At 38.5% G+C, this 21,100-nt stretch overlaps 1 protein-coding gene across 6 annotated transcripts in view; it reads right to left on the reverse strand.

Annotated features, from left to right (window-relative positions):
• Positions 1–149: 149 nt before the first annotated feature.
• The window catches only part of AGPS (alkylglycerone phosphate synthase), a 139,561-nt gene continuing 118,610 nt past the window's right edge, over positions 150–21,100 (reverse strand). The window contains exons 20-21 of one of the 6 annotated variants that reach the window (XR_009491137.1): positions 9,477–10,713; positions 150–6,505 (exon numbers count right to left, since the gene is read on the reverse strand). Coding sequence is in view for 3 of the 6 variants with exons in the window: in XM_059876457.1 (XP_059732440.1) it covers positions 14,619–14,740 (122 nt within the window). In the remaining 3 variants the exon portion in view is untranslated. 6 annotated transcript variants of the gene reach the window in all.

Below are 21,100 nucleotides of genomic sequence, written 5' to 3' on the forward strand. Positions count from 1 at the left end.
AGGAAAAGAAAAATCTAAGCTATTTCCATGACCCCACCAAACTTCTCTTCCACCTCTATCACAGATGAAAAGGTCAGTTCTGAAACCTCATCTGGTAGACTGATAAGGCTAAGTTATGGCCACAACCCTTCCAATGAAAACCCCACTCATTCTGCTTAGGCATTTTTATTTTCTGAACCATACAAGAGCTTTACCTTGTTTCCCCACCCCTTTTCTTTCCATAAATCTGTCAACCCCAACTCTTGACCTGGCTTAGAGAAAAACAAAGTACCTTGAATTATATGAAACTGCTGATTTTGGAAGTTTTTAAACTACAAAACTAGCGATTTTTTATGGTCCAATCTAACAGTGTTCTATTGAAAGATAGTGAACCCTGCTGTGATGGTCAGTTCAGTTGCTCAGTCATGTCCAACTCTTTCTGACTCCATGGACTGCAGCATGCTAGGCTTCCCTTCCCTATCTCTCCCAGAGCTTGCTCAAACTCATGTCCATTGAGTCGGTGATGCCATCCAACCATCTCATCCTCTGTCGTCCCCTTCTCCTCCTGCCTTCAATCTTTACCAGCATCAGGGTCTTTTCCAATGAATCAGTCCTTTGCATCTGGTGGCCAAAGTACTGGAGTGTCAGCTTCAGCATCAGTCCTTCCAATGAATATTCAGGACTCACTTCCTTTAGGATTGACTGGTTTGATCTCCTTGCAGTACAAAAGACTCTAGAGTCTTCTCCAACACAGTTCAAAAGCATCAATTCTTCAGCGCTCAGCTTTCTTTATGCTCACATCCATACTGGAAAAACCATAGTTTGACAGACCTTTGTCAGCAAAGTAGTCTGCTTTTGAATATGCTGTCTAGATTGGTCATAGCTTTTCTTTCAAGGAGCAAGTGTCTTTTAATTTCATGGCTGCAGTCACCATCTGCAGTGATTTTGGAGACGCCCCCAAATAAAGTCTCTTACTGTTTCCATTGTTTGAACATCTATTTGCCATGAAGTGACGGGACTGGATTAACACCTGTAGTAACAGGCAAATTTGGCCTTGGAATACGGAATGAAGCAGGGCAAAGGCTAATAGAGTTTTGCCAAGAGAACGCACTGGTCACAGTAAACACCCTCTTCCAACAACACAAGAGAAGATTCTACACATGGACATCACCAGATGGTCGACACCAAAATCAGATTGATTATATTCTTTGCAGCCAAAGATGGAGAAGCTGTATACAGTCAGCAAACACAAGACTGGGAGCTGACTGTGGCTCAGATCATGAGCTCCTTATTGTCAAATTCAGACTTAAATTGAAGAAAGTAGGGAAAACCACTAGACCATTCAGGTATGACCTAAATCAAATCCCTTATGATTATACAGTGGAAATGAGAAATAGATTTAAGGGACTAGATCTGATAGAGTGCCTGATGAACTATGGACTGAGGTTCGTGACACTGTACAGGAGACAGGGATCAAGACCATCCCCATGGAAAAGAAATGCAAAAAAGCAAAATGGCTGTCTGGGGAGGCCTTACAAATAGCTGTGAAAAGAAGAGAAGTGAAAGCAAAGGAGAAAAGAAGGATATAAGCATCTGAATGCAGAGTTCCAAAGAATAGCAAGAAGAGATAAGAAAGCCTTCCTCAGTGATCAATGCATAGAAATAGATGAAAACAACAGAATGGAAAAGACTAGAGATCTCGTCAAGAAACTTAGAGATACCAAGAGAACATTTCATGCAAAGATGGGCTCAATAAAGGACAGAAATGGTATGGACCTAACAGAAGCAGAAGATATTAAGAAGAGATGGCAAGAATACACAGAAGAACTGTACAAAAAGGATCTTCACGACCCAAATAATCACGATGGTGTGATCACTCACCTAGAGCCAGACATCCTGTAATGTGAAGTCAAGTGGGCCTTAAAAAGCATCACACAAACAAAGCTAGTGGAGGTGATGGAATTCCAGTTGAGCTATTCCAAATCCTGAAAGATGATGCTGTGAAAGTACTGCACTCAATATGCCAGCAAATTTGGAAAACTCAGCAGTGGCCACAGGACTGGAAAAGGTCAGTTTTCATTCCAATCCCAAAGAAAGGCAATGCCAAAGAATGCTCAAACTACCGCACAATTGCACTCATCTCACATGCTAGTAAACTAATGCTCAAAATTCTCCAAGCCAGGCTTCAGTAATACGTGAACTGTGAACTTCCAGATGTTCAAGCTGGTTTTAGAAAAGGCAGAGGAACCAGAGATCAAATTGCCAATATCTGCTGGATCATGGAAAAAGCAGGAGAGTTCCAGAAAAACATCTATTTCTGCTTTATTGACTATACCAAAGCCTTGGACTGTGTGGATCACAATAAACTGTGGAAAATTCTGAAAGAGATGGGAATACCAGACCACCTGATCTGCCTCTTGAGAAACCTGTATGCAGGTCAGGAAGCAACAGTTAGAACTGGACATGGAGCAACGGACTGGTTCCAAATAGGAAAAGGAGTACATCAAGGCTGTATATTGTCACCCTGCTTATTTAACTTCTATGCAGAGTACATCATGAGAAACGCTGGGCTGGAAGAAGCACAAGCTGGAATCAAGACTGCTGGGAGAAATATCAATAACCTCAGATATGCAGATGACACCACCCTTATGGCAGAAAGTGAAGAGGAACTAATAAAAAGCCTCTTGATGAAAGTGAAAGTGGAGAGTGAAAAAGTTGGCTTAAAGCTCAACATTCCAAAAACTAAGATCATGGCATCAGGTCCCATCACTTCATGGCAAATAAATGAGGAAACAGTGTCAGACTTTATTTTTCTTCGTCTCCAAAATCACTGCAGATGGTGATTACAGCCATGACATTAAAAGACACTTACTCCTTGGAAGGAAAGTTATGACCAACCTAGATAGCATATTCAAAAGCAGAGACATTACTTTGCCATCAAAGGTCCGTCTAGTCAAGGCTATGGTTTTTCCAAGGGTAATGTATGGATGTGAGAGTTAGACTGTGAAGAAAGCTGAGCACTTAAGAATTGATGCTTTTGAACTGTGGTGTTGGAGAAGACTCTTGAGAGTCCCAAGGAGATCCAACCAGTCCATTCTGAAGATCAGCCCTGGGATTTCTTTGGAAGGAATGATGCTAAAGCTGAAACTCCAGTACTTTGGCCACCTCATGCGAAGAGTTGACTCATTGGAAAAGACTCTGATGCTGGGAGGGATTGGGGGCAGGAGGAGAAGGGAACGACAGAGGATGAGATGGCTGGATGGTATCACCGACTCGATGGACGTGAGTCTCAGTGAACTCTGGGAGTTGGTGATGGACAGGGAGGCTTGGCGTGCTGCAGTTCATGGGGTCGCACAGAGTTGGACACGACTGAGCGACTGAACTGAACTGATGGGACTGGATGCCGTGATCTTAGTTTTTTGATGCTGAGTTGACAATTTTTTTTTCCTTCAAGGAGAAATCAGTTAGCCACATAGGTACCCATACAGGGACCCACATAGGTTCTCAGCATAAATCCTCTGTAGCATGACCTTCTGGGTGCTCAAATTCTACTAGATCTATCAGAAACTGGCTTATTATGAAGTCTAACAATTTTGAATTTATAGCAGTTTTATTCTTAATTACATAAGCTGATACCATTTGCCAGTGATATTTGAACCCACACTGGGAGGACAATCAGTGTTTAATGACCCCTTTAGTGCATCCCTTAGTGCAGTACCATCACTGGGAAATGTTCTTTAACTTCTGTGCTAAAAGTGTTGTTGCTTCATTGTGCAGTAGCTCCTGCCCTCTCAAGCTCCATAGCCCCTTAAAATTTGGAAAGTAAATCAATTGAAATCTTATTTTTAACAGCCATGTTTTAAAAATATTTTTTCTGCATATTTCCTCAACTTTTCTTAAAAAAAAAAAAAAAAGCAGAAAGTGTAAGTAATGTTAACCACCCAAAAGTAAATGTTTTCCAGATTCCCTTTTGCAAATAGTTCAGTCTTTATTCAGCCACACTCTATTTATCCAGGTGCTGTGTGTTTGTGGTTTGCATGTATGTGTAATTTAGCCTTTCAGAACATAAAAAGCTTTTCAGAGCAGTTTTTAACCCCTTGCCGCTAGGCAGTTGGGATTTCCTGGTTAGTAATGCATCAGGAAATCCTGACTGCTCCTACCACTGAGTGAAGGAATAAAGGTCAATTATGGCATTTGTCCCCTTCATTACACGAGCTCTCCAGAGAGGTACCCACCAGGATTGATAGATCCTGTTGCTGCCTGGCAACAGCCAAGCGTCCAAAACTGGCTGTCAGACCCCTGGACGAGACTGTGAAGATCTAACTCCCCAAGCACTTACTGTCCTCTAGTTTTAGGATGTGTTTCTTTTAAACTCGCCTTCAAAGTACTCACCTCTGCTTACTGATGTCAGTAGACAAATAACTTTATGATGACTCCATATTGCCGTGTGAGCAAAGGCTTTCATCCCTAAAGCTTTTTTCTATGCTCCTAGAACTTCATGGACTCAGTGCTAAAAGCACTTTTCTCGACAAAAAAAAAAACAAAACCCTCTATTTCTTCAGCTTTTACTCCTTTACGATTTCTCCATAATACCTGGACAGTACATTTTAAAGGACTACATCCATTATTTCATAGTCTTAGTCAACCCACCTCCACACACGTTGAGAATATAAGCATGCTGTACACAAGTAGTTATTTCCATTTTCTCAGACATGAACAAAAACTTGCTCTGTGCAGAACCACCAAGTAGATTCATTTGATCAGTGACGTGACACACCTACAAAAGCATTCATATTCCTCATGACGGCCCCTCTTTGAATTTGGCCTTAGCTGTGGCCAAGATATTCACACCAATGTTATTTGTGAAGGTCAGTGTACAGTGGCTAACTCTGACCCATCTGTGAGAAGCGGACAACTGGGAACTGGGGAAATGGTCGGGATGTTCGGCAGAGAGCATTGAGCAATGAGACGGCTGTAATCACAGATGGCATTCCCTCCCAGAGCGGTGAGACAGGAACGCACAGGCATGGCCTCTCAGACCTCAGAGGAGCACCTCAGAAGGAATCCTAACACAACTGTGATAGGTTTGGCCTGAGGTTATTAGAACAATTTGTGTGTAGAAGGCTATGGGGTAGATGCCCAAATAAATAAGCTTACAAGGAAAAGTGAGATAAGAAATGGCAAAAGAAAAAAAAAAATTTTTTTTAAGAAAGGGCAAATGCCTTGCAGGAGAAAGAAGCTTTACAGGAGTAACTTTTTGAGCCCTCTGCCATATATAACCATTGCCCGCACTCATTTCCACACTGGCACTTGGAGAGTTAGCAGTGCTGGAAGTCTAACCCAGGTAAGCGGCGTGTGGCTGTTTGCACTACCTGATTTTAAAACGGTAACATCACCAAAGACAAATCTTTCATTTCTAGTGAAGAGCAGCATTTCTAAATACAACCTTTTGTCTTATGTTCCTCAGTCTTTTTTTTTTTAATGACTACCAGCAATCTGGAAACATCTGGGAGACTGTGCTTTCCTGAAGGTGCCTTCTGCCACACTGAGCAGCTTCCTAGCAATGGTGTAAGTTGCAGCTCACTACCCACCATTCACTAACTGCCTCTTATTCCGTGTTGATCTACAGCCAGGACTAATGTAACATTTGGAGCTTTTGTTTTCATTTACTGGGCTATACCTTTAGTATTAGTCAAACAACACATTTTTTGATGAGCCCGTAACTGTGGGTTCTTGGTTGTCCAACTACATAATCACCATGACTGTAGCCACCAGATTCCAAATTTATACCTTCCTTCTAACTGTAAAATATATGCAACTTTTTGAGTACCTTAATGTCGCTCAAATCCTTCAGCAGCAACCTTAATTCTTAAATTAGCAGTTTTAAGGAACTGTGAATTTCCTAAGAACTTAGATTGGTTTTATATCATAAAAAAACATTTTTTTAATCTTAAATAGTTTTCAATTTCTAGTCTCCCTATAGGAAGATGTATAACTTATGGTAACAGGTTATTCTTACATTTTTAAGTACAGCTCAAAGGAATACAATATACAAATTATAAAAATGCAAATTTATTAAATCAAATACAGCACTTCCTTTTATGAGTTTCATATTAAACCTATAAAGGCATCATCACAGAACCTTGTGGGTTAAACATTTACAGAGCATGACAGCACCTGGGACAAAAGGCTTCCTGATATCTCTATGGCATGTAGTCATGAAGATAGTGGTCTTTCCTCTGTACTTAGGAGACTCTGTTTCCTTACTTGTGGTCTTCAGCGGAAGGCAATGACTATAATCTACTTTAAAGGCAGAAATTCTGTATGCATCTGACTTCTGACTGACTACACAGCACAAACAGCCTAGAGCAGTGAAGAAGCCAGCAGAGAGACACTTGATGTTGTCAGACCTGGCTCCATCTTCTGGCAATGCCACTTCCCGGCTACCAGCAGTGGGTGTCATTCATCGTCGCTAAACCTCAGTTGGGCTCCCCAGGTGGCACAGTGGTGAAGTATCTGCCTGCCACTGTAGGAGATACAGGTTTGATCCCTTGGAGAAGCAAATGGCAAGACACTCCATTATTCTTGCCTGAAAAATCCCATGGACAGAGGAGCCCGGTGGGCCACAGTCCACGGGGTCGCAGAGTTGGACATGACTGAGTGACTGAGCAAACCTCAATTATTTCACTGGTAAAAGGGGGACAATACCACCCACTTTACAGGGCTGTTGTGATTACAATCAGAACTTCTTGTCTAGGGTTAAGTGCCCAGCAGTGTCTGGCTAATAAGGGGTAAATTAAAAAGTTATTAATGCAATAATCAATTCTAGGGTAGTGCATCCTAAGTCACTTTAGTCATGTCTGACTCTGTGACTCTATGGACTGTAACCCATCAGGCTCTTCTGTCCATGAGATTCTCCAGGCAAGAATACTGGAGTGCGTTGCCATGCCCTCCATCGGGGGATCTTCCTGACCCAGGGATTGAACTCATGTCTTTTATGTCCCCTGCACTGATAGGTGGGTTCTTCACCACTAAAGACATCTAGTGTTAAGCAAAAATACAGAGACTCAATTAGAATCTGGAGAAGGCAATGGCACCCCACTCCAGTGCTCTTGCTGAAAATCCCATGGACGGAGAAGCCTGGTAGGCTGCAGTCCATGGGGTCGAGAAGGGTGGGACATGACTGAGTGACTTCACTTTCACTTTTCACTTTCATGCATTGGAGAAGGCATGGCAACCCAGTCCAGTGTTCTTGCCTGGAGAATCCCAGGGACAGGGGAGCCTGGTGGGCTGCCGTCTGTGGGGTCACACACAGTCAGACACAACTGAAGCGACTTAGCAGCAGCAGCAACAGCAGCAATTAGAATTACTCAGACTCAGTCAGAAGGGACATCAGAGATTTTTATTTTACAAAAGATATTAGGCCCAAATAGGAAAAGTGACTTGCAGTTGGCAGATAAAAATTGAGCATCCACACAATTTCCAGACTAGAATACTTTCCAGTGTGTTCTTAGACTTAGAACTCTAACTTCTCCTAAATTATTTTATAGCTTATAGCCACACATTTCAGTCATTTAAAAAAATTATCTTTCCAGCTCTAATGTGGGCACAAAAAGGTATAAAGGATGTAGCAAAACTTTGCAAGAATGGATTTAGAGGTTTCCATCAGCCAATACTACACACAATCAACAGACATCAGGAAATGCAGCACAAGTGGAGTTTACAAGCATACTGAAAAAGAAAGAGGCCCCTGAGGGCAAACACAGGCAAAAGTAAATGTGATAGCAGTAGGACCCCATTTGTTTTTCTGATAGGGTAGCACAGGAAAACTGGAGCAGTAAGGTTTATCAAAGGATTTCAGTCTGGCATCTGGAGATCTAAATCAAGTAGATGTAATTGCATGTTTAGTGTCTAACTGGCATAAACGTTGATTCATTGAAAGAAAGCCTATTTGTTGACAAAATGCAAAAAAGAGGTGAACAACAGCATGCTAAGTGGAAATACTAGTGCCCTGACTCTTGAATGCTTTTTCCTGGATGTGTTATTGGGCAGGCCCTGGCTATGAGTTCCACAGACCCGCCATTACTTGGATAAGAATCCAGAACAGTGCATGTCTCAATTCTACTGCTGTCCCAAAGCTGGATGGGGCAAAGAGTATTCCTTGTAAGAGCCAAGAATCTAAAATTTTGAAAATCTGCAACTAAATAGAGTAAGACACAAATTTTAGTAAGAATAAATATAAGTAATGAGGCTTTATATATATATTAAAAAAATCAGCCTCCATGGAGATGTGGCCAAAATGGAACATGCAGAAAAGACAAACTGTTAAATTCAAGGTCAGTGTGAGGTGCCAGTGCAAGGTCCAGCACAGATGCATGAGTGACTAAGAATATTGGAACAAGGAATAAGGAAATCATTGGAACTATTCTGGAACAGGTAGGTCTTGACACCTCATTTTAAGAACATCAAGTAGGCATATATGGAGACAGATGGGGGTCTGGAAGTGACAGGAGCAACAGCTGACTGGAAAAATCTAGGGGAACATGAGCTGTCTTTAAATATCTGAAGAGCTGCCCTGCAGCAGAGCAACAGCACAATCTTTACAACTAGCTAAGACAGAGGTCACATTAATGGACAGAAGGACACAGATTTTGGTCTAATAGGCAAAAATCTATGAATTCTGGAAGATTTCAGAAATGGGGAAAAGGCTTGCTAGAAAGGCAATAAATTCCCATGTGGTCACAGCAAATGTTCAGCAGGATGAGGTTATCTGTTTGTGGCCTGGGGGGATGGAAAGGTTGGTAGCAATTATGTTTGACCAAAAGTAAGACGAGATGATTTCTAAGGTTCATTCAGACTAAGCCTTATATGAGCCAAGTAGAAAACTGCTTTAACTAACTATAACTAACTTATAAGGGCTATAATCTTGAAATTTATCAAGTAAGACCGGGTTTAACAGGTTCAATCCCTAATTATTTCAGAGTCCACACAGCTCCAACCTTCCCTCCAGTGTGGGAACCACAGGCAGGGACAAATTAGCATCTGTTCACTGGTCATTCACTACCGGAGAGACTACTTATAGGAACAGACTGTGTCGTTGTTCTCTGATGATAGCATGAAGCTGTCAACAAAGACTAAATGAAATCAACAAGAACAAAGCAACAATTTCTGTAACAACGAGTGGTTTGGGTATTGTTTTATTATTTTTTCCCCAGCACATCTTAAAAATCACACATGGGCATTTACTTATAGAACAGTACAGTCTAGGAAAAGCAGTAAAAGGAGAATCCAAACAGACACTGAAAGCACAGTAAACAGACTGTGTTGAGCCCTTTGGAAAACAGTATGGCTCAGCATGAACTGACAAAGCTACGCTGGAACCCCTTAGCAATTTTCCTTCCCACTACATATCCACTTTGAAGACTATTAGTATAAAGAGAAGAACTGTTTGTATGCGTTAGTTACAGCAGTATAATGGCTTACATACAAGTGCTTACCCACGTGTAGTTCCCAAAAGGTGACTACAGTACTGGCAGGAAAGATGCACTGCCTTGGAGGAAGACTCAGGATAAGATATTATTCAAGTCAAGTTGTATCAGAGCCAAAGTATTTCACAGGCTTAGCAAAAAAAGGACAAAAATTAGGAAACATAACCTACACATATTTCTCATAAGATTTATCATTGTTCAGAAACAAATATGTATTACTCTGAAGGCACCATCACACAAAAAAGGACTGACACACAACGTGAGGAATAGGAACCCCACCCTCCCACCCCACTCCAGGCTCTGCTCCTCAGGGAGCTGTGCGAGCAGACAGCTAAAATGTGCAGTGGGCGTCTCCACGCACAGGGAGTATGCCACATCCACCGAGCCACATCTTAGGGCTGCTAAGTTGGGACAGCAGGAATGAAAATGCAAAAGTACATGTAAATCCCACTGACTGAATAGGTGTACCTAAGAGTACAGGTCTACCACACAATTAGTTAAATATGCAAGAATAGGTGATTGAAACCAACACTGTGGAAGGGCTCTTCCATGTTTCTACATACAACTCCTTGATTCCTGATGTGTTCTCGAAGAGGAATAGCTTTGAACTGCTACACAAGTTCTGTCTTTAAAGACTAATCCTCTGCCACTCATTTTAAATAATGGCTATTTCATGGGAGGGGAAAAAAAAAAATCCCAACAAGGCACTGTACGCTTTGGGGGAATATTCTTTAAATAGCTCAAAAAATAATTATTTATAGAAAGTGTATACCAGCACACGTGTTTCATGTCCTTTTTGGATATGTGAACAAGACTGCTTTAGTGATTAAACAAAATGTTTTATCATAGAGTGCTCACAAAAAACACTACCAACAATAAGATGCCTTAAAAACATGTACATATACTACTTAGAAACCCACACTAAAACATTTGTTTCCTTTCTCTCTCTCTCTCATTTGGAAGTTCAGAGTATTTGAAAAATGTTCTTAATGATACTTAATGTATTATCTTGTTCCTTGTGGGGAAAAAAGTATAAAGTAAACTCCTTAGGGAAGCAAAAAGAAATCTTTTCATGCTCACAGAATTAAAGTTACTTAATTCTATGATGGTTCTTTGGCTTCAGTGGTCCTTACTCACGTTTCTTAAGCAACTGTTGTGGTTAGAAGAGCACACAAGTGCTCATTCTTTGAGGATCTTCCAAAGTTCAAATGGGAATGCTTCAGGTTCACAGGAAACTAAACATCTCCTAGGAATATAACATTGATTTAAAATAATTAGAGAGTAATAAAACCTAGCTAACAATATACTCAGCTATAAATCCAAAAGGATTTAGTTATGTTTAGGTTGTATTTGATTATGCTTCATTAATAAAATTATAAAAACTTTCTTTTCAAATTAGTGGAAATATGAAGATGAAAAACTAAAACTGAAAGACAAACCCAGGTGCAAACAGAAGAACAAACACCTTCATACTCCCCTGGAAGAAAAAAATGTCTTAGACCCAGGTCCATTTTATTAATAAGTTTCTATAATCTGGTGACATTACAGGTAGCTTTTACAGTTATATTTCATACTAAAGACAAATAGTTGGCTTAGGGAGAAGAAAGCTGAGTAACTTACATACTTTATGTCACACACTGTATTTCAATAGTTTAAAACAATTGTTTACACTTCTTGGATTTTAGCATCAATGTGTATGAAATTAGTAAGGATTAAACACATATATTGACAGGTGGCTCATTTGGGAATGTGAAGACTTTAAGCTTCCAGAACTCGTTAAGCCAAAGGTGGTTCTGGATTCTTCAGTCCTAACCTGGCACTTCTTATTTTTGGCTTTTCACACACCATGAGCTAAACCCTAATTAAAATTAAAGTTGCTAAAGATTAAGTGGTAACAAAAAGTTATTAAAGCTGTCTTTAACTCCTGTCTTAGTGCTTCCTAAAATGTAGATATGCTTTCCACAGAATTCCACCTTGGTTGCTTCGAGCACCCACATGTGCAGTTTATGCATCGATGCATAATAAATATTTGTGCCCTATGTTTACATAGAATAAATGCTCAACCAAACTCAGTCCATTGGAGCAGCTGAGTTACAGACTTCAGCTTGGGACCACAGGGCTTTTCTGATCGACTATAGCTAGGAAGTAGAAAATATAAAAATATGACAGCAGAAAATCACTGGAGTCAACATGCAAAAGTCATTTAAAAAAATGCAAGCTAGGACTTACTTAGCAGTTACTAAAGGGATATTCTGAAAGAGGTTTTCTTGTAACCACCTGTATCTGGTTTAATACACAAACTGATAGACGCTCATCCTTCATTGTATTTTTGGTTTCCAAAAATACATCAACACAGCTATGTATACCAGAAGGCTTCCAGCTTCATAATTAGCTTTTAGGTAAGAGTACTATTTAGGAAGAAAACTCCCAATTCCTCAACAAAGGAAAGAATTTAATCCTCTTTCTTTGTGGTAAAATGCTGGGCACAATAAACATGTGGCTTTTGCAATTCTAACTAAAACTAAAAAGCTCATGTTACTTAGTATAATAAACTCACTTATACATTGTAAAGTGCACCGAACATTAAGGCAACCATTTCTCTAAGGGTCAATAAAGCTTGTTCATACTGAGTCCTTAGTATTCAATGCCATTTCGCACTAGCAGCAATTCCTATTCCCACTAAAACGCCAACTCAAATGTGACATTATCAAATAAAATATTAGAAACAAGACTAATTTTAGAAGGACAAATCAATGTTATACAGTCCTGAAAACCAAATAGGCTACATAAATAAACTTATTCAAGCCTCACATAAGCAACATCCCCTGGCTTTAACTTTTATGAAGCCATTTTCAGATATTTCAGAAATAGGAGGCAAGGTTTTAAGTGCTTCTGTTGTATACAAGAACTCAACTCTCTGCGGACACTAAGTATATGCTCAGGTGCCTCTCAGCAGCAGGAGTGTGGAAGCAGGGAAAGGCTTTCTGATTTACTAAATCAGAATGAAACAGTACTGACAAGTGTTCATGTGTTTCAAACTCATCCCTGTAGAAATGATTCGAACTACAAAATGTAGTCATCACTACAAAATCAAGGTTGGGGAGTCAGGCATGCATGGGAGAAGAAAAACAAAAGCATAAATCACTAATTTCCATAAGGTTCATGTAGAATAGTGAACCAACAATTTCAGGTGTTACATTTCCTAATTCTGAAGTTGCTGAATCCTGAACTCCCTGGGAAAGAATGTTATAACAATCACGTGCAAAGGAATGGATCTGCTTATGAATCTATGTTTTATTGTAAAAATATTACTCAGAAACATGTATACACGTCAGTGAGATATTAGTACTGTATTAAATTTTACATTTTGATCACCAATTAGAGAAGTTAGTTTCATGAATAGATGCATTTTGTAAAGCTGAGATTCTTATAACCCTAGAAGCAAGTGTTACTTCCTTCATCAGGTAACCAACTATTTCAAATATCAAGGGCTTGAAGCAAAGACCTGCTGCAAATTTTATAATTAAAAATAAATCACCAATGAAGAGAGGCAGCATCTCATAAATATTGTGTTTCTGTTAAACTAATAGTTCAATTTTATTTGCTTACAGATTTTATTAGTTTGAGGCCAATTTTGTTAAAAATTATTTATCATTTTGAAGTCTTAACATATCACTTTGTCAGTTTTAGATTTTGGCTTTTCTGGTTAAGGCTGCTCCAGATATAAAAGGTATCAAACTGCCCAAAAATACTTTGGAGCTGTTGCTACATAGACAGACAGTGTGTCCTTTTAAAGGCTCGTCTGCATTTTGACTGACATAACTGATCAAATATTAATTTTAAAAAAATTATCAAAAGTTAGGTATTGCATTAATAAAAGAATCCATCTCAAAATGTGAATCATGAACCTTGACAGTGATTCAAAGTAACTATTTTAATATGCATGTTTGAATGTAAAAATGTTTGCTATATGTGGTTAATGTTCTATTATTTCAGAAATATGATATTTCAAACATTTTATTATGGCATGTGTATTAGTAACTACTGTTTTAAAAATTTAGGTTAAACCAGTAATTCAAAAAAGGCATTAAACCATTATTAAAAACGAAATTGAAACTTTACTTTTATATGGAAATTTTTCATGTTGTTTGGGCTTTTTTACAAAAAGTTTTTTCTCATTAAAACTATTGAGGTTTTCATATTTCAGTAGCTGAATGATGACTGCGTTTCTTTAGCCAAACAATTCTTTGAACTGGAGACATTCAGTGTAAGGAGTCTTCCTCTTCTGCTCCTATTGCAGCTTCTTCTGAATCTCAGCAACAAGAATGTGAAATGAGAAACATCAGTACTCTAAATTGAATAAAGGCATTTCTTTCATGGTAAACCTTTTTCTTCACATACAATGAATGAGACATTGGCTTTCCTTATAAAACATATAAAGAATGAATTAGGATATAACCATGCATTATCTCAGTGATACAAATTCAACTCATACCCCAGGAGAAACAGAAATATGGAGAACAAAAGATGTCCCCTGACAGAATAATCATCCTGATGATTTAAGGTTTCATAACTGGACACTAATTTCAAAGAAAAATGTAGGCCAATCATCTTACAGAACTGGAGGCATCCTAAGTAAGAGGCTGCCTATACTCTTTGATGGGTATTCTCCCTTAATGGCCTACTCACACTAGTAATGCACTCTTAAAAAAAATACATGTATATAACTCCTCAGTGGAATCCTTCCCTACATAGCTGCTTCCCAGAAACCTTTTAAAAAGGGGGCTAGAGAAACAATAGATGACACCAAAATCTGCCTTTGTTCCCCAAGAAGAAACATCAATACAAAACAGCTGGTAGCATCCTCCTCTGAAATAACAACTGGGAGCCAGCCTTGTGCTGCCTGACTGAAATTTGAAATGACAACCAGTTGGCTGTAAACTAATGCACCTACAATGAGAGAGATTTAGGAATACCATCTGTCAATCCATAGATGCAGAAACAAAACAAACTACAGAATGAAACAAACTTATTTTAAACCAACAAACAAATGCAGCTGAAATAAAAGTCCATGATATATTTGATTACTGGTATAACCATAGTTAAAGACTTAAAATAAAAGTGACATTTTTCTTATCAATAGTAATGGATTTATAAAAGGTTTCTGTTTCCAAAGATGTTATTGGGGTCCACATATTCCTTGACAGACTTCAGCATCCCAAAGCCGACATCAGAGATACTTTCCTTTAGCCACTGCTTCCGTAACTTGCCCACTGAAAAAACAAAATCAAAAATGCTTCAATATACACTATGATGCTGGAAACCAATCAATCTTGCGACCGTGAATGAACAAACACTGTGTGATAAATGCTTTTATTCAAAAATGAGAAATGTTTTGCTTTATTTGATTTATTGAGCCCACCAGACTATCAAGCTCATTAAGCCCAATGTATTCCCAGGGGAAGCCTGTGCTCCACAGTATCTCCTTTCTCTGCAGACTATAAAATGGAGATGGAGGAAGCTTGGACTGAGATTATGGCCCATTTTACAAATAACAAAATGAGAAAAACATGCGTTTCAAAAGAACCCACCTCTGGTCTTTACCAAAACATGCCAACGTTTCAGAGAAAATAAAATTAACTAAAGAAAACACATCCAGATGATTTTTTGGGGGGTATACTAGAGCAAAAATGACAAGATATATATATATCCATAAAATATTCTGAGAAGAACAAAATTGGTTTAAAAAATTGAAAAAATCTGAACTTTGGGCTTAAGAAAAAAAATATGGTTATGAAGCTTTCCATTTGCATTTTCTTTCCATGTGACTTCATAATAAATTTGCATGTTCAAATAATGGTTATTTTTATTCCTATTGTTTTTCCAGAATTAGAGGTTTTTTTAGTCACTGAATAAATCAAATACCTAAACCATCTTAAATGTAATTATCAGATTTTACATACTATATGTTTCCCTTCTTGTTTTCTAAGTCCTGCTAATTTATTCTGAGAATAACGAATATAATAGCAGCATCAATTATATTTTAAAAGTCATTCAATGAAAAATATAATCTTTTCTAAGTAGAACTTTTGTAAGAAAGGATATGTACTTAATCTATAAAAGAATTCTGAAACATCAACTTGCTGTGGCATTAAAAGGCAAAGCAAGATGCTGACTTCTCAGTGGAAAAATGGATAAACCTTATTTATGGCTAGATTATTTGTGGTCAGTACTTGTCAAATGTATTATTGCAATAATTGAATTCAAATGGTCATTTTCCACAAATGTTCATTAATGATCTAAGTCATCAACAATGATTTAATTGGCCAACTAAAATGGGAAAGCTTCTTTCATTAAAGCATTCAGCCTGTCATTCTAAAATGCACTCCCATTTATCAGGCTGCAGTGATACACCATAGTATCTGCCTTCTGGAAATCTTAAATACCATTTTAAGCTCAAATCAAACCATCTTTTCTGTCTAGTTTTCCAGGAAACAATCGTCATTAAAATAATAAATAGCATGACATTCTCAGAAAGCAAAATATTCTGCTTGGCTTCTGGAAATAAAAAAGTACTGCTGGTATTAAGATGAGGGAAAATGCTCTACAGCAGGAGAAAAAAATCTTAAATTCAAAAGAAAAATTCTGTTTAAAAGAGTTTTAAAATCAGAAGCTGAACATACAAATTCCTACTCATGCAATCTCTGCCACCTGAAAGATGTCCTACCAGGTCCTTATCCCTGACAACTCATCACAATGCCTCAGCCTGAGTTTTCTCATCTGCAAAGGGATTAGAATCTATAGGATCTTTTCACCTCAAATATCGGATGATTTTAACACTTAAAGTTACAAATCAGTTATTTCCAAATTTGCTCCAGGGTATTAAAAAGAAAACAAACCTACTCTGTGAGTAGTAAAAGTGTCATTATTTTAAGCCACCGACACTGAGGCAACTCAGGAGAGTGGGGTGAAAAGCACTCAATGCCAGTCTCCACTGTTATCTGTAATATAGTTTCACTGAATGTGTCCTGTGGTTATGGATGTAATTGTCCTGAAAAGACTGCAAACAACTGCTCCAACAAGATGGAGCACATTAGAACCTCAGCAGGATGCCCAACAGCTAGCTTGTCTGCCTGGTTTTACACCTCTAGTAATAATGCAATTCCACAAGGAACTGAACCATCATCTGAGAAGCCACCCAACAGCCATTGCATATTTAATGAAGTCACTCACCAAGCGCTGGAAAACAGAAGGTGCTTGGAGTGCATCATTAGTTCTGTCAGAAGGATAATTTACACATCTATCTTGTCAAATTTTCTATGGTTTATACTTTTACAATAATCAATCTAACATACATTTGATTAGTGAACTAGAAAGTAGAAAAGAAAGAAAGGCAGTACAGGCAGCATAGCTATGGCCCCTCATAACCATATCTGATAAAAGAATTTAACCCCCTGATGATCTGATGGCAGAGGTCTGTGAGCTTCTTCTGTTAGTGATAAGAAAATTTATACTGAAGTCAGAAATCACAATTTATGCAATTAAAGGGATGAGAAATTTTTTTGGTTTTGCTTAACAATTTAAGTCAACTACACTACAGGATAAATGTACAAATGAAAAATAGAGCTTAAGCAGAAATGCTTAATGAGCATTTATAATAAGAGATTATGGGAAATAGTCTTCATAAAATTCTAGAGAACCTTCTTCTCTGGCTGCTTCAGATGAATAAATAAATTAAAACACAACAATGAAACATCAAAGGCCCTAATCCCAAAGGGGAGATCACACTTGAAAGTAGAAGACTTTCATTTTTTAGAGCTAAACAACAGCAATAATAATGCCATTTGTACAGTCTTTATTTTCATTGTTAGGAATTTTAGAAATTAGCTGGTTAGACTGATCTGGACATACGTAACACACGTGTGTGCATAACTATACAGTAGCTGCTTAAACATTTACAGAATCATTTTCAGAAAAGGTAGAAACAACACTCTGTCCTTTATGCAACATGCCATACTAAAGGGGAGAATGGATGAATGAAAACAGCAAATAATAGACGGTCAAGACTATTTCAACATTTCTTGAATGAATAGCTATCCATGAAAAGGCTTGTGTACATTCACACTACATGAAGCTTATTCCTCTTTCTAGACCGAGATTATCTGATGTGTGGGGGTATTCATGACTACTGACTCAAATACATCCCTTTGAGTTCTGATTCTCTAGAAGTATAAACCTAGCTTGAGAGCTAACAGTGAGCTAGAAAAAGCCAAGCCCACCACTTCTCAACATAAGAAAAAGACCCTGTATTCCACAATTCACATTTTTTCTATATATTCAATGTTCAGAGTGCTCAAGTCAGGTATTTAAGAGTCTTAAATATATTTTTAAAGATACAAAAATCATAAGCCAGCCAAATAATAAACAGTCCAGAAAAATAATGGGAGGAAATTCTTTTTCTGCTTAATGAAGAGTGGAATTCACTTTTTTAAGAATTTCTCATAAATACAGACAGAATAAAATAAATATTTTGTGTTTTTTCCACAATATACAGTACATATTAATAATTATACTTTTGGAACAGAGAAAATAGAAGCTTTTGCGGATAATCTTTGAAATCATAGGCTCAACAGTCCCCTCTGGATGTTAACAGCTCCAAGAAAGAATATACTTTGTGTGGAAATCAACAGAAAAGAATGAACTGACCTGTATACAAGGGGGACAGGTAATGGGAGTCGTGCGTGGAATGTGTGGACACGGTGGCCAGTCTAGCCACCAAAAATTATTTGGAGGGGGCAAAAGAATTAGCAGAAACTACCAAATAATCTCATCTTAAAAGGGACACATCTAGTGTCTGCTAGTCAGAATTCTTTTCAGCTAAATTAAAAACTTTTGAATTATGGAGTTGATTACAAGGTTGAAAAGATCTATTATACACTTATGTTTAAAATTATGAAATGGGCTGAACTTTTAGAAGATTATTGAAGCCAAAGCCTAGAATCAGAATTTAGCCAGTTAAAAGTACGTAACCATTATTCTAACAACTGTATTTTGAAAGCTCTAGTTTAAGCATCTTTTTAACACTATTCTATAGGTCAGTGGAGAAGGAAATGGCAACCCAATCCAGTGTTCTTGCCTGGAGAATCCCAGGGATGGGGGAGCCTGGTTAGCTGCCGTCTATGGGGTCGCACAGGGTCGGACACGACTGAAGCGACTTAGCAGCATAGGGCATTTAAAAAAGAAACTCTATATTTAGCCGCTTGTATGAGTGATCTAAGCACTGACTTTGTATAAGATTTCATTAATCCAACCAATCTACTAGTGGATTATGTAAGGAACTAGTGCTAAAGGGACACTGACCCCTTGTCAGATGAAGCTCTGGCCCCAAGAAACTTCTGGCTTTTTGGAGAATCTGGTGATTTGATGATGAGGATATTTCTTTGGGAGGGAGTGATGTGGGGTAGAAAAGAGGACTTAGTTGTTCATTTGCTTGTACTATAAGGCATTCGTGTGTGTGTCTATGTGTTGGATTTTGGTACGTGTTGAAAGTAAGTAACAGATCTCCAACTGAGGGATACTAATATCCAGCTTTTAAAGACACATGAGATGAGACTATGACTATCCACGATTCTAATTTAATGCTTATGCTCAGTCATGTCTGACTCTTTGTAACCCCATGGACTATAGCCTACCAAGTTCCTCTGGACTGTAGCCCACCAGGATCCTCTGTCCATGGGATTTTTCAGGCAAGAAAAATGACAAAATGGGCTCTTCATTTAGAAATGGGTTACGATTTCCTCCTCCAGGGAGCTTCCCAACCCAAAGACAGAACCTGCATCTCCTGCAATGGCAGGTGGATTCTCTACCACTGAGCCACCTGGGAAGCCCTGATTTAATGTTTAGTGGATACTTAAAGTCATGTTTGATTTCTTTATTAAAGTCATCTGATTTATTTTTCTACTACTAATGATACTTCTAATATCAAGATGAAAAATTCATAGATACCATGGACTTTTAACAAAGCAATTAAAAAATCTGGTATAAGATTCTTATTAAATATTTTTAAATGTCATTTTTCTCTATGCTAAGGTTTTATCTGTGCAGTTTATAGAGCAGCTCTAAGATCTTACAGATCCTTGAATAGGTCTTTAGAGATTATGAAACAGGAAGAAAATCGGAATGACCAAGATGAAAGCGGAACACAAGAGTTGGATTCAATCTGTCTTCAGAACACAATCAAGTGTTAATTCTGTTCTGTGTCCCCAGAAGATGGATTGACAAGCTCAAAATGTAAACCAAGTGGCAGTTAGAAAGCAAGTAAGCAGACCAAATAACATGATAAGGGCAGAAAAGGATAGAAAACATCACATGTTCCTTGAAGGGTCATGTTTTATTCATTTTTGTAGTCCTGTTCCATAATACAGGGCTTCTCTGGTGGCTGAGACAGTGAAGAATCTAATCTGCCTGCAATGTGGAAGACCCAGCTTTGATCCCTGGGTCAGAAAGATCCCCTAGAGAAGGGACTCCAGTACTCTTACCTGGAGAATTCCATGGACAGAGGAGCCTGGTGGGCTACAGTCCATGGGGCAGCAAAGAGTTGGACACAACTGAAGGACTAACACTTTCACTTTCCATGATACAGCGTATCCACACAGTAAGAATAAAAAAATAAAAATGTCAGTTAAACTATACTGAACCACAGTTACCTATAAGCCGTTTTAGATAAAGAGTAGGGATGCAAATATCCAATCTGGATTTCTTTACTTTCCTTTGGTTTCATCTGCCTTGCATTCTCTATATTCTGACATTATTTCTTAGATATACTCAAGAGTTCTTCTACGTTAGCTAAGACAGGAGAAGGAATGTCACAGAACCTCACTCTCTTCCTTCAAATCTCTAGGAGCCTTTGGACTATATCAACAGTTCTCAATAGAGACAATTTTGCAACACAAGGGACATTTAGCAACGTCTAGAGACATTTTTTGGAGATGGCAATGGCACCCCATTCTAGTACTCTTGCCTGGAAAATCCCATGGACAGAGGAGCCTGGTGGGCTACAGTCTATGGGGTCACTAAGAGTCAGACATGACTGAGCGACTTCACTTTCACTTTTCACTTTCATGCATTGGAGAAGGAAATGGCAACCCACTCCAGTGTTCTTGCCTTGAGAACCCCAGGGACAGGGGAGCCTGGTGGTCTGCTGTCTATGGGGTCACACAGAGTCGGACACAAATGAAGCGACTTAGCAGCAGCAGCAGCAGCAGAGACATTTTTGGTTGTCGTAATTTGGACAATATTACCAGAATCTAGTGGGTAGAGGCCAGGGATGCTGCTAAACATACTACAATGCATAGGACAGCCCCCACAACAAAGAATTATCTAGCCAAAATGTCAACAGTGCCAAGATCAGGAAATTTTGGACCATATATTTCCAAAGGTCCATCTCCCAGGAGCCCAAATAATTTCCATAAAAGCAAACATATCTTCACTGCTACAATCAACTGAATTAGAAGTAAATGGCTCCTGCTATTGTAAGGTGACCTCGTTTTAAATTTGAGGATACTGACTAAAGTGAGGCTACCAACTCCAGTATTCTGGGCTGGAGAACTTCATGGACTTAGTCCATGGGGTCA

Source organism: Bos taurus, chromosome 2, assembly GCF_002263795.3.
Source record: "Bos taurus isolate L1 Dominette 01449 registration number 42190680 breed Hereford chromosome 2, ARS-UCD2.0, whole genome shotgun sequence".
Taxonomy (NCBI): domain Eukaryota; kingdom Metazoa; phylum Chordata; class Mammalia; order Artiodactyla; family Bovidae; genus Bos; species Bos taurus.